The sequence below is a fragment of the Ascaphus truei genome, chromosome 4 (assembly GCF_040206685.1).
Source record: "Ascaphus truei isolate aAscTru1 chromosome 4, aAscTru1.hap1, whole genome shotgun sequence".
Lineage (NCBI taxonomy): Eukaryota > Metazoa > Chordata > Amphibia > Anura > Ascaphidae > Ascaphus > Ascaphus truei.
The window spans coordinates 289,601,630-289,615,336 of NC_134486.1; the positions used below are offsets into that span (position 1 = coordinate 289,601,630).

The following is a 13,707-nucleotide window of genomic DNA, read 5'->3' on the forward strand; positions in this document are numbered from 1 at the left end:
CTGCCTCTAATTCTTCCTCCATCTCACCCCAGGTCTTTGCTGACTATTATAAGGAAAAGGTGGAATCCGTACGTCAGAACATCCCCTATGTTTACTCCTCCCATCCTACACTCTTTTTCAGCTGTCTCAGAGGAGGATGTGTCACTGCTGATCTCCTCTTCTCCCTCTATCACTTGCCCTTTTGACCCCATTCCCTCCCATCTCCGAAAACCTCTTGCTCCTACTATAATCCCTACACTCACACACATGTTTAACTCCTCCCTCTACTCTGGTACCTTTCCCTCCTCCTTCAAACATGCAGAAGTCATACCATTACTCAAAAACATCCCTCTCTCTAGCAGTGCACCAATTGTTTCTAGTAACTGCCCAGTCAATCATATTCCAGGACTACACTGCCCCCAATGCTGTGCAAAAACTGAATTAAATAACCCGGAGCAAGCGATTGATTACAGGAGAACGAATTGATCTGCAGCTTAGCTAATCACTTGTCAGTGTGCAGATTGTATTGATGCACATATTGAATGGGAAGGAAAAAAATATATATTTTTTTTTTAAAACGGCAGCTTGAACTGCAGCTTTAAACTTAACATGGCAAAAACAGAGCTCCTCATTCTTTCTCCCAAACCTGGCCCTACTACTTCCTTCCACATTACTGTTGGAAGTACTATCATTCACCCAGTAGCCAAGCACGCTGCCTAGGGGGTCACACTCGACTCCTCTCTCACATTCGCCCCTCACATTCAAAACATTTCTAAGACCTGACGCTTTTTCCTCCGCAATATTACAAACATACGCCCTTTCCTCTGTTGATCGACTGCTAAAACTCTGACTCAGATCCTCATTCTCTCCCGTCTCGATTACTGTAACCTTCTGCTGTCCGGCCTTCCTGACTCTCCCCTGTCTTCCCTACAATCTATCCTAAACGCTGCTGCCAGAATCACTCTCTTCTTTCCTTCAATATATCCTAAACGCTGCTGCTGAAATCCCTCTCCTGGCTTCCTATCAAATCCTGCATCTCGCACTCAATTCTCTTCCTCACTTTTAAAGCTTTACACTCTTCTGCCCCTCCTTACATCTCAGCCCTAATTTCCCGCTATGCACCATCCCGACTCTTGCGTTCTGCTTAAGGATGTCTTCTCTCTACCCCCTTTGTATCTAAAGCCCTCTCCCACCTTAAACCTTTCTCACTGACTGCCCCACACCTCTGGAATGCCCTTCCCCTCAATACCCAACTAGCACCCTCTCTATCCTCTTTTAAGACCCACCTTAAGACAAACTTGCTTAAAGAAGCGTATGAGTAGCACCGTGGCTAATACTATACACGATACATAAAGCTTGGCTCCCTGCAGACGCACTTACCAGAACGCCCTCCTACTGTCTTTGTACATTCTTCCTACCTAGCAATTAGATTGTAAGCTCTTCGGAGCAGGGACTCCTCTTCCTAAATCTTAATTTTATGTCTGAAGCACTTATTCCCATGATCTGTTATTTGTATTATTTGTTATTTATATGATTGTCACGTATATTACTACTGTGAAGCGCTATGTACATTAATGGCGCTATATAAATAAAGACATACATACATACATTTGTCAGTATGCAGATTGTATTGATGCACATATTGAATGGAAAAAAATATATATATTTTTTAAATGGCAGCTTGATCTGCAGCTTTAATGTGATGTTAACTGAGGTTAAGTGTTTGGCCTACGGATGATAATGTGTCATGTGTGTCAAGAGGAATGAAGCAACTCGGGATGGCAATAGACTTTTGGCCTGGGGGTACGTATGGGTTAGGCCTGAAAAGAGGGCCCACCCTGGTATACGAGAAGAATGCTGCAACAACAATGGAGGAGTGAGGAGTAGAGCTAGAGGCTCATTGATGGTGACTGTGGGAGGGGCCTATGGATGCCCCAATAACTACATACCACAGCCTTATAATTAAGGTCACAGTACATTATTTATCAGAGCTTTGGGGTTCCTGCCCTAACTAGTTACCTAACGAAAAACTACTTCAGGAATTGAAAGCAGTGTTCCAGGTTGCAGTCTATGTTATTTAAAAAAAAATGTTATAGCATTAAAGCAGGGGTCTCAAGCTGAACTGCGTTAATTGTAGCTCCGGGGACCCCTTGCTTCCAGGAATACTTACCTCCGTAAGGGGTGCCGGTATCTCCTTCATGTTTAAATGTCCCTCGTCACGTGGCCCAATAGGAAGCCACAAGAGATGACGTGACGGCTTCCTATTCGCCCGCAACACATTTAAGATGTCATTATGTTACATTGTGTCCATCGGAGCTTCTCCCTGCAGACATACCGGCACCCCCTACGGAGGTAAGTATCTCGGGAAGCAGGTGGTCCCCGGGCTGAAATTAACACAATCCAGCTCAGGAGACCCCCTGCTTCAATCCTATAACTAAAACATAAAAATAAAAAATAAAACCATAAGCTTCAACCTGGAGTGCTGTTTTAATGATTAAATGTTTCTCATGAAAAAAAAGAACACCTTTTGTAACCTGTTGGCGGCCAGAATGGTCTTATCACAAGCTGAAATTCTTGTTCTCAGATCTTTTGATACATTTTACAATCATTTTTATCTTTGTTTTATTATGATGTAGTTTAGGAATTTCCAGATGCCTAAGTGTGTTATTTTTGGCAATGGTAATATGTCTGGCGTTTCCTCATATACAAATACAAAATAATCGGGCCTGCATGTGTAAGCTAAAAAAAAACCGAGGTGATAAACGTGAATTTATTGCACAATTGTTCTAATTCGCATAAAATCTATATCGGCTGGCTTTTAGTTTTTATGTTTCCTTGAAAAAATATTTTGGTGAAGGTTACAGATAAGAAAATGGAGCAGATGAAAGTGGGAATATGTAGTAAAGATTAGCAGTGAATTATGTTCTAACTCCAGAATTACTGCTACTGAATTTACAACAAAAATCTGTGCTGCTTATAGTACATACAATCTGTACTGTATATAACTGGAATTTAGGGTGAATGACCAAATCGATAATACAGTAGGACATTTCTGTTTTTCAGAGATATGTGGAATAGAAGATTTCCTATTCCAGGTTTGTTTTTTATAATACATGTCTGCCAGTAACTTCCTCGCCAGTGACTGTGACAGCAGCGGAACAATGATACTCTGAGTCATAACAGGATATGTTGAGTTCTCTCTAGAAACAATGATGTTGGTGTCGTGGTGTTGTGTAGGGCACAGGTAACCAAAGCCGAATTACCTCTTTTGGGATATTCCTAAAGGTCTTTAAAATTCCCTTTCCCTAGCGATTCTCTTCCAAAGGACTTATTCTATATCTGTTGAAGCGGCAGATTGTGTCTGGCTCATTAAAGTCAGTTGGGAATCTCAGTTGAAAATGGCTGATTGGCAGCTTCGGGAAATATAGCATAAGCCCCAAAGTGTACATCTCAACTACCCTACTGTCAGAACTCAGCTACTTGGGTCTACTTCATTGTCTGCAGCTATTAGCAGACAGCTGTGCTAACTAACCTGCTCACATGACCTCCTGTGGCCTATAAGAGTTTATTGTTTATAAGCCTCCCTCTTCATTCAGGGCTTCTCAACTATCTTGCTAGCGGGACCCTGTTTGCAGTCCTATTTGTACCTTTACTAGCTGGACCCTGTGTTCCAGCTCTGCTGTTTGTTCCTGTCCTGTCCTCAGATTACCCCTACAGTTCCCGTCCTGTCTTCAGATTACCCCTACAGTTCCTGTCCTGTCTTCAGATTACCCCTACAGTTCCCGTCCTGTCTTCAGATTACCCCTACAGTTCCCGTCCTGTCTTCAGATTACCCCTACAGTTCCTGTCCTGTCTTCAGATTACCCCTACAGTTCCCGTCCTGTCTTCAGATTACCCCTACAGTTCCCGTCCTGTCTTCAGATTACCCCTACAGTTCCCGTCCTGTCTTCAGATTACCCCTACAGTTCCTGTCCTGTCTTCAGATTACCCCTACAGTTCCTGTCCTGTCTTCAGATTACCCCTACAGTTCCTGTCCTGTCTTCAGATTACCCCTACAGTTCCTGTCCTGTCTTCAGATTACCCCTACAGTTCCTGTCTTGACTTCGTATCCACTCTGCTGTTTGCCACTGCCCTGTCTACCCTTCAATCGACACCTCCTGGAGCCCTCAGCTGCCCGTCGCCACACAGATCCGGACTCCCTGGCTCCAGTTACCTGTAACCCCCCATGTTAATTGGACTTCACAAAATCCCTGTGGTTTTCCCCCCTCTGTAAGCTGATAACCTACCCAAAGCTGCAAGCGCCAAGGTCCCTTCTGTTACCTAATCAATGGAATACACAGGAGAGGCCAGACAGATTGCAAGTTTACAGAATGGAGAGACAGGAAAATTATCACACAACCTTAATGAAATTACATCATTATTATACCGGAACCAATTAGTTATACATAAATACGATTTTCAAAAAACAAACTTAATAAATAAAACAGCAAATACAGATAGATTCAAATGTAACCTTAAGGATAATGTAAAAAAACATGTATTAAATCCAAAGCAGCTAATTCTGCAGTTAGGCTTTAAATTATTTCTTATTGTCCTTAATAATGCATTGTTCCACCTAGCCAGCACCTGAGTAAATAGTACTATTTAAATGTGTTGTGTAATCCCATGTCGTCTCGAAGCACCATTCATTTGTGACCTCTTGTAGTGCTACCATTGCTGAAGAATACTGCATGGAAGATGCTGAAGGATGGGGGAACTCCTGCATAATCCTCATTTTTGGTTTTGATTTAACCTGTTCAGCTAATTCAAATGAAGTCCAACCCCAATTTTGCTGACATTTGAATTGCATATGTGATACACAAGTGTGGAAATGTTGTTTTGTTTTGCTTTAATGTGAATTGTCTCACTGTTTGTTTTCCATTAGAGAATCTGTGTAGATCATTGGGTCCCTATAGCTATTTTAATTCCCTGGAGGTCTGCAGTATAGATGTGGTGTTTTTTTTAGGGGGCTATGATTTGATGTGAAAATATTCCTCTCTTCATATCCTTACCGCAGATACTTATAGTCTTAATATACTGCCCCAGATCCCAGTCATTATTTGGGTAACTTTGTGATAGGTGGGTCTGTGATATTGAGGAATGTCTTTTTTTGGGAGGGAAGGCGGGGGTAATACAGAATTTGCTGGTAATCATTCTTGTTGTAAATGTACTGCTTTTAATCATCAGCCCAGAAACTTTAAACCAGGGGAGAACAAACTGCCGGGGCTCAAGTTTTTCCAGGGGGGCACGGCGGTTACAGAGGCCCTGCGCTCTCCCCCAAGGCATTTAAATTAAATGCGGGGGGGGTCGCATTAGGCCTCTGCAACTTCCCTTGCCTTGTCTTTGGCGACGCGTCAGCAAATGACGCCGCGGGGTCACATGACGTCACTTTGCCATAGCAACGTGACCCCACTGCGTCATTTGAAGACAAGGTACGGAGGGGCGCTAGCAGGGGGGAGAGCAGCCAGGCAGCGCAGACTGAAAAATTTGCACACCGCTGCTTTAAACCATTGAGATCATCTAAAAGCATGCTTTATATACCATGCTCTCTATCAAGAGTTACACAGCTTCAGTAGATCAAAAATCCCCTTTACGCTCCCTGTCTTGCTCTTGCTCTTATTAAGTTAACTCTCTATATCTAATAGTACAATCACTGTTAGTCTGGGCCTGCATTTTATTTTATATTATACTTGTTGGTTCAACTGTCACAGCTGTTTATGTTAGTGAAATAATATGCATACGAAGAAAAATTGGCTGTAAATCAGGTCTCTTTCACACTGCATACTGCTGGGCTATGAAACTCTTAACATAGTGTGTTGTGTTGCTACAGTATATACAGTAACTGTGCTGCAATTCCAACATCTCCCAGTACATGTTGATGTTTTAATTTTGTTTGAACCTGCATTGTGTTAATGTAGAATACGGAACTGATGCATCAGCTATACAGACTACTATAACACAAATATATACTGTATATCTAAAAAAATACATTGTTTACTGCTTCTCTTTAATATATTTTTTAAAGCATATAGAAGTTCAAAAAGTGAGAAAAAATGTTGCTTCTTTGGTGATGTCATTTATGGTACAGGAAGCTCCAGGTATCACCGATATCAGTGTAAAATTATGGAACTTTTCTCCATAGAGAACAGACAAATACAGTGTGACTACATTTACCAGAATAGATACTTTTGACACTGGTGATGCCTCACTGCAAAAAAAAAAAAAATTGTGGTCTTAACATGTTAATTTATGTTAAAATCACAGCCTTTTAAACACCCCGCTCCTCCTGCTGCAAACAAATGGTCACTTTCACAGGCAGAACCCAAAAATGACATTATGGAATGTGACAGGTATTACAGCAGAGAGATGCAGAACACGGAACATGGAAGAACACAGAGGAAAACCATAACGTCCACTACGTGTAATTTACCTTGATTATTTTATTGATGTTTAGGCATTTCTTGATATATTAAGCACACAGTTATGAACATAATTACATTACAGTTTGTTTTTTCATCAGTGTGTGTAGCCTGCCTTTAAAATGTAACAAGTCTCAACTGCAAAACATTCTTACCCACAAGTCGTGTTCTGCATAATCAAAGAGCAACCAAACTTTTCTATCGCTGTGAGACAGGAATACTTTCTGCAATTCAATCACATTCGGGTGCTTCAACTCACGTAAAAGCTGGAGAAAAAAAACAAGTACAAGAGAATGTAATGTTACAGAGTAGACTAGTAAACCACTATGAATTGTGTTAGAGAAGATTGAAGTCCCATTCATTTGAATGAAGCTAAACTCTTCTCTGGCACTGAAAGCAGCTTCATAGTCTAGGGCCCCTATTCACCATGCAGTGGACCCATGAAGAAGAGTTCAGCTCAATTCAAACAAAGGACATAAACATTTTCTGAAGGCCAGTGAAGGCTGTTCTCAGTATATTCAATAAGGTCCTTAGTGGAGTACAATTCCGTTTTAGACACATGGGAGGCAGAAAACAAGTAGTTGTATTGATCTGCATTATTATTACTGCTCTGTTGCAATGATGTAGGTTAAAACTACTGTAGCATTTGATTTACAAAGAAGAGAAAACAGACCAAATATAAAATCAATATATGTATCTCTCAAAGGGGTGTGTGCAACATATAGTGTGTTCAAATACTCATTCAGAATGCACAAATAATAAGGCAACATCTATAGCTTGAGAAAGGACTTGACATTTTGCCATTATTACCACACGATGTAGTAAACTGGATGAAGAGCGAGGAATGGTACCTTTATTTTGACTTTTCTTGTGCAAGAAGATACTGGCTTAGATGTTGCTGCCTTTAATGTTTCTGTTTCCAATTTTGTTTCTACAATTTGCATAGTTTTTGGTTGAAAGCTTCAAGTTCATTTTTACGTCCTTTTATTTATTTAGTTCTCATTTCATCTTTCTATGCAAAATCATAATTGTGTAACCAACCAGCAATATTCTATTCCAGAAATACATTCATTTAAAATCAATTTGTGTGGCCTGTGATCTCTTGTTTCCCTTGTGAATTTTCCAAATAACTACTTTATATCGTTGCTATTTTACCATCAATGTGCAGTACACTAGCATTCTTTATTTAGTGTGGCATAAGACCCTACCAAAATGATTACGTGTTGCGGATTTCATGGGGTTTTTGAGGTATTCAATCTCAGGCTCTCAGATCTAGACATTGAAAGCTATTAAACATGCCATGACATATGAAACAGATGTTAAAAGTGATAAATCTTACACCGCCTGTTTATTCAGGAGTCTCTTGTCACATTGAAATATGATCCCCAGCTCACGTCAAATATTTACAAATGTTTTAATGAAAGGTACTGTAGCGATTATGGAGATGCTCTGCTTCATCTTTATTTAACACTGAATTTCCTCAGGCTCACCACAATGTATTTATATGGTTACTGTAAGAACATCATGCACACGTACACACTATTAACTAAAGCAGGGGTGCTCAACTCCAGTCCCCAGGCCTCCCCTCTCTCCCACCTCCCCCCACCCCACCTCACCTAACTAACGGGTTAATACAATAGTGTTGCTTTTTCTTCTACAAATCCAGGGCTTAAACTTTGTTTGTTTTTATATTGCAAAGGCGATACAGAATGACCAAGTGGCCGAGTTCACCACTCTGGATTAGCCCCCAAAATAATCATGTTCAGTGGTTGACAAATCACCAAAAAATCTACTCCCCACACAAAAAAATCTACTCGCCACCTAGTACCAAACGTGTGCTGCTTGGGCCAATATTTACTCGCCCAGGGGTTAAATCCACTCGCCCGGGGCGAGCAAATGTATAGGTTTGTCGAACACTGATCATGTTCATTTCTCAGATAAAACCCCATCCGAGTAGAATACAGGATGAAGATACATTTTACTGATGCAGGACACTTTCAATGGAGCTTTGGCCTTCGTCCGAAATGCCAATGAAAGTTGCCTTTGGTGCTGCTTCAGACGTTTCTTCGCCCTGAATAGAGTAACCCCCAAAAAAGGTTATCTGCCATTTTTCACATTTGTTTTTGCGGGAAAACAGACACCAAGCTGTCTGTTTGCAGTATATTGAATATGGCCAGAAGTCATTCTTGTTCACAAGACAGCTAGGTAAGTAAGCAGCTGAGTTATCTTTATTTACCTGGCAGCCAGATAAACAATTGCCTGATGCACCTTTATTTACCGGCAGACAGGCAAATAAGCAGCTGATTCATTCTTATGTACGGGACAGATGGCCTCAGAGTGACAGCACGCAATTCTTATGTAACTAGCAGCTTGGTGTGAAATCAGTCAATTATATTTGTGGCCCTTGCCTCAGTTATATACTCCCACAATAACCTTAATTGTTATTAGCTTCCAGGTGTTATACCAGGAGAGTCTTCCCATCTAACTGTAAAAGATTGCTGGGTGGGAAACTAAATATAAGAAGTATCCAGAATTATAGGCCATATTTAAAAGCAGAGCTACTCCATAAGACTTTTACCCCTGAGGAAGTAACCGTTGTAGTTACAAAATATGTCGGGTTGGATCAGCAAAGGACAGGAGGGGGATCTGACTCACCCGACGGAGTCAGTGACATTATTACCCGGAGACTGGCAAGAGATGCATCCACACTGTGCAGTAGAGAGATGCTGACAGAGGAACTAAACTGTATGTCATCCGTATTATTTCTTCTGCCCCCAGACACTGGAGATATTCCCATTAAGTCATCTTGGTCTGCGCATCCATTCCATTTTATTTTAAAAGTCAATTTTTGTTTGGAGTTAGTTTTTTTGTCAATAAAGTAATCCACTTTTAGATCCTGTTTTTCCACTATTTTTCTGTTCGTAGAACCCCTTCCAAGGACCCAGTACCCCCAGAGTAATTCCAGAGAGAGGGATGACCATCATTTTAGATATGCATATAACCTAGACATTCTAAATTAATCCTATTATTGGATTAAAAAAGGACCTGCCTGACAGACCGCAGAGATCACGTAATATCTATAATATGAAGATATACAGAAGCGCTCCCAATGCCAAGTGGAGTACATTGAAATATGAGCCCCAGCTATCGTCAAATATTTACAAATGTTTTAATGAAAGGTACTGTACGGATTCTGGAGATGCTCTGCTTCATCTTTATTTAACACTGAGTTTCCTCAGGCTCACTGTAATGTATTTATATGGTTACTGTAAGAACATCATGCACACGTACACACAATTAACTAGAGCAGGGGTGCTCAACTCCAGTCCCCAGCCCCCCTCACCCCCCCCCCCGCCCTCCTAACTAATGGGTTAATACAATAGTGTTGTTTTTTCCTCTGCAAATCCAGTGCTTACACTTTGTTTGTTTTTATATTCCAAAGGCCCAAGTGGCCGAGTTCACCACTCTGGATTAGCCCCCCCAAATAATCCTGTTCATTTCTCAGATAAAACCCCATCCGAGTATTTTACCGATGCAGGAAACTTTCAATTGAGCTTTGGCCTTCATCCGAAATTCCAATGAAAGTTGCCTTTGGGGCTGCTTCAGGCGTTTCTTCACCCTGAATAGAATATCCCCCCAAAAAAGGTAATCTGCCGTTTTTCACATTTGTTTTTGAGAGAAAACATTAAAAGAAGTGAAACAGGGGACTTATCCCTGTTCAGTAATGTGCCTTTAATCTAGCAGTGTGGTAGTTAATTACTAAACACCACCTGCCTGATTAGATTGTTTACAAAAAGCCTGCCTTTGAGACAGGAAGTGACTCCTTAGCTCTGACTGAGAGCTGACCTTTGGAGCTGACCGGTCTTGAGCTCTGCACAGCAGAGCTGATTTCAAGACACAGGGAAAACTACTACACCTGAAGCTGAACCAGGAAGTGAGAAGATTTTCTCTCCAAGAAACAGATAAGACTTTTATTCTTAAGAGACTGCTTATATCTGCTTATTTTCATGCTATATGTTTTGGGGCTGCGAGACATGCTTAACTAATGGAGATGTGAACTAATTGCATAGGATTTCACTAGAAATACTCCCAAGTGAATGGAAGCTTTGTTCCCCCCCCCCCCCCCCTGTGTTTGGATAATTTCCTGATGAAAAGGAACAGGCACAATAAAGCCTATTATAATTTCACATTATAAAGCCTCCTAATTGTGTACCTCTGTGAACGTCCGTCTACAAGAAGAAACAATGGTGCAAGCGAGACAATCACTATCCATATGTTGCAAATAGAGGGCTAAAGTAATATATTTAGAAAAAAGATGGAGGAACATAAGTAGTACTACAAAAATGGTTAGGTTTTACTGCATAGTATCAGCAGATCTACAATGAAGTTTCAAGGACACAGCCCCTTCTTCAGACAAAAGTCACGCGGAATATCCACAGAATTCAGAAGAAGATACGCTGAGACAGATTTAGGGGAGTAAGGTGATTCTAGCAGTAGCATTTCGGATAGATTGTATGGGAAACAGGTGAGAGGCAGGAAGGTTCTACACAGAGTTGTTGCCAACTCCTAATGTAATATTACAACTTAGGCCGTGCCTATAGTGCGGTCGATGGCGACGGCGACACGACGGGTGACGTCACCAGTTACCACCGGTGAAAGTTATATTTCGCCGGGAGACAGTGTCGCGGGTTTCCGGCCATTTGATTGGTTCAAGGGCCGTCACATGAGGCGACAGCCCTTGAAAAATCTAATTTTGCCGGCTACCAGTTTTCGCGACGGCGACTTCGTTCCGTCACATTGTCGCCGTTGTGCTTACTATAAGCGCACGTGGCGGCGGCAATGCATTTGTTTTCAGGCGACGTCGGCACTATAAGCGTGGCCTAAGAAAGGCAGCAGGACCACAGGTCCCAGAATCCTTAGAATAGGGCCTCTAGTAGGAGAAGGTCACATGGCAGGCAGCAGCCATTCAGTGCAGAGGCTGCCTGCCATATGACCTCCTTCTTCTGTAATTGTTCCCTAGGAGGTAGGACCTGCACCCACAGTCCCCCTCTCTGTCTCTCTGTCTCTCTGTGCCCACTGACCGCTCTCCTGCACCCCCTGTCTCTCCCCAGCACCCAGCATCTCTCTAACCCCTCTTCTGCACCCACTGCCCTCTCTCACTCTAACCTCTCTCGTGTACCCACTTACCCCCTCTACGGCAACCACTGCCCTCCCTCTCTCTGACCCCTCTCCTGCACCCACTTACCCCCTCTCCTGCACCTACTGCCCTCTCTCTGTCACTGAACCCTCTCCTGCACAAACATATCCCCTCTCCATACCCCCTCTCCTGCACCCACTTACCCCTTCTCTCTGACCCCTCTCCTGCACCCACGTACCCCCTCTCTTGCATCAACTTACCCCCTCTCACTGACCACTGCACCCACTGCGCCTTTCTCTCTCCCCACTGCCCCCACTCATGCACCCACGACCCCATCTGTCTCCCTCACTCATGCAACCACTGCCCCTCTCCCTCTCTGTCGTGCCTTCCTGAACCCACTGCTCTTCTGTCTCTGCCCACTGCCCCCTCTTCCTCCTCCTCCTCTGTATCTTCCCTGAACTCCCTGCTCCTTGTCTCTATCCACTACCCCTTGCTCTGTTTCTCTCCTGCAACCAGTGCCCTCTGTTATTTTACATTAAAAAAAACATAAGAGTAGACAAGGATGACGTTTTTAAGATACTATCAAAACATAAAAGGAAACTAGACTTCATTTTGTAAGTTGAAATTGTAGTTTACTCTTTTGTGTGCAATAATAAAAACATTAATATAGCAGATATGCTGCACATTGATTTATTTATTTACAAAACAAAAAGAGTTCTTTACTTTGCACTTTTTCTATTCTATTGGCTTGTCACTTAAAGTGTTTGCGCCCCCTTTTCTGTTTCACTTACCTTTTTAGCATAATTGCACTTTGCACTGTATTTTAATGATATTCAGCTGTGTTTGATTGTTTTGTAATTTACGTGGTTATTTCAATGCTCGCCCTCCGACCAACAGCACTCCTTCAGAAAGCGCCACTAAGGCGTGAAACGTGCGGGAGTTTTTTTTCTCTGATTGAGACCACTATTTTGTGTATGTCCCAATAAAGCATTTCATATTTTTTCACTGACCTGGGTTCACGTGCTATTTTTGGTATGATTTAAGCTGATACGCTGTTGCTCTGTATTTTTCTCTCTATGTTTGTTCTAGACCAGCGGTGCACAAACTGGGGGGCGCGCCGGGAACTTGCAGGGGGGCGCGGCTGTTACAAAGGCCATGAGCTCTTCCCCAGGCGTGAGGCCTCTGTAACCTCACTTACCTACTGGCAGCCGGGTCTTCGGCAACACGTCGCCGTGGCAACGCAGCGTCAGTCATGTGACATCACACGTCGCCATGGCAACGCGCATCAAATGACGCGGTTGGGTCACGTGACGTGACCCGCAACGTTATTTTAAGCCGTGCCTTCGGGGGAGGGGGGGTGCGAACGCTGCGGCTCCCAGGAAGGGAGCCGCAGCTGAAAAAGTTTGCGCAGCGCTGTTCTAGACTATACACTGTCATTTTTTTAAGATATACATTCACTTTAAGACTTCATTGGTCTCTTTCACGTTAGGGCACCTTCTTACTTTTTCTTGTCAGGATCTGCAAGAGGCACAAAAGACACATCCATGCCTAAAATAAGTATGGTCAGCACAGAGCAACAAGAAGTCAGCCACGAGCGTCACAGGGATACACCCCGAAAGCCGGTTGCTATGACACAGTTGCCTAATCTGGTAATGAAGAGTGGAGTACTGTTTCGCGTTGAAAAGAAACCTCAACATCTAACTAAGCAGTTAGTACTACCATACAAGTATTGGGATGAGGTACTCATCTCCCTTCATGACCACCATGGTCATCTGGGTACCGACAAGACGTTGGGACTAGTTAGGGACTTATTCTACTGGCCTCAGATGGCGTTGAAGGATATTTTAAGAGGGCTGCTCCTTTAGTGACTATCACTAGAAGTGGACCACTGGACTTGTTGATCATGGACTTTCTGTCACCAGAACAAGATAGTAAAAATACTAGCAATATTCTAGTGGTCACTGATCACTTCACCAGATATACGCATTCCCGACCAAAGACCAGCGAGCCATTATAGTCGCCAAGTCCTGTGGGACAAATACTTTGTTCAAATGGACTACCCACTAGAATCCATTCTGACAAGGGACGAGATTTCAAGAGCCGTCTCATTAGTGAATTGCTACTTCTATGTGG

The 13,707-nt window shown here is 42.6% G+C and overlaps 1 protein-coding gene across 7 annotated transcripts in view; it reads right to left on the reverse strand.

Annotated features, from left to right (window-relative positions):
- The window catches only part of CDK19 (cyclin dependent kinase 19), a 285,352-nt gene that overhangs the window by 133,217 nt on the left and 138,428 nt on the right, over positions 1-13,707 (reverse strand). For all 7 annotated transcript variants that reach the window (XM_075597622.1, XM_075597621.1, XM_075597620.1 and 4 more), the window contains exon 3: positions 6,593-6,703. Coding sequence is in view for 6 of the 7 variants with exons in the window: in XM_075597621.1 (XP_075453736.1) it covers positions 6,593-6,703 (111 nt within the window). In the remaining variant the exon portion in view is untranslated. The remainder of the gene's footprint in view (positions 1-6,592; positions 6,704-13,707) is intronic.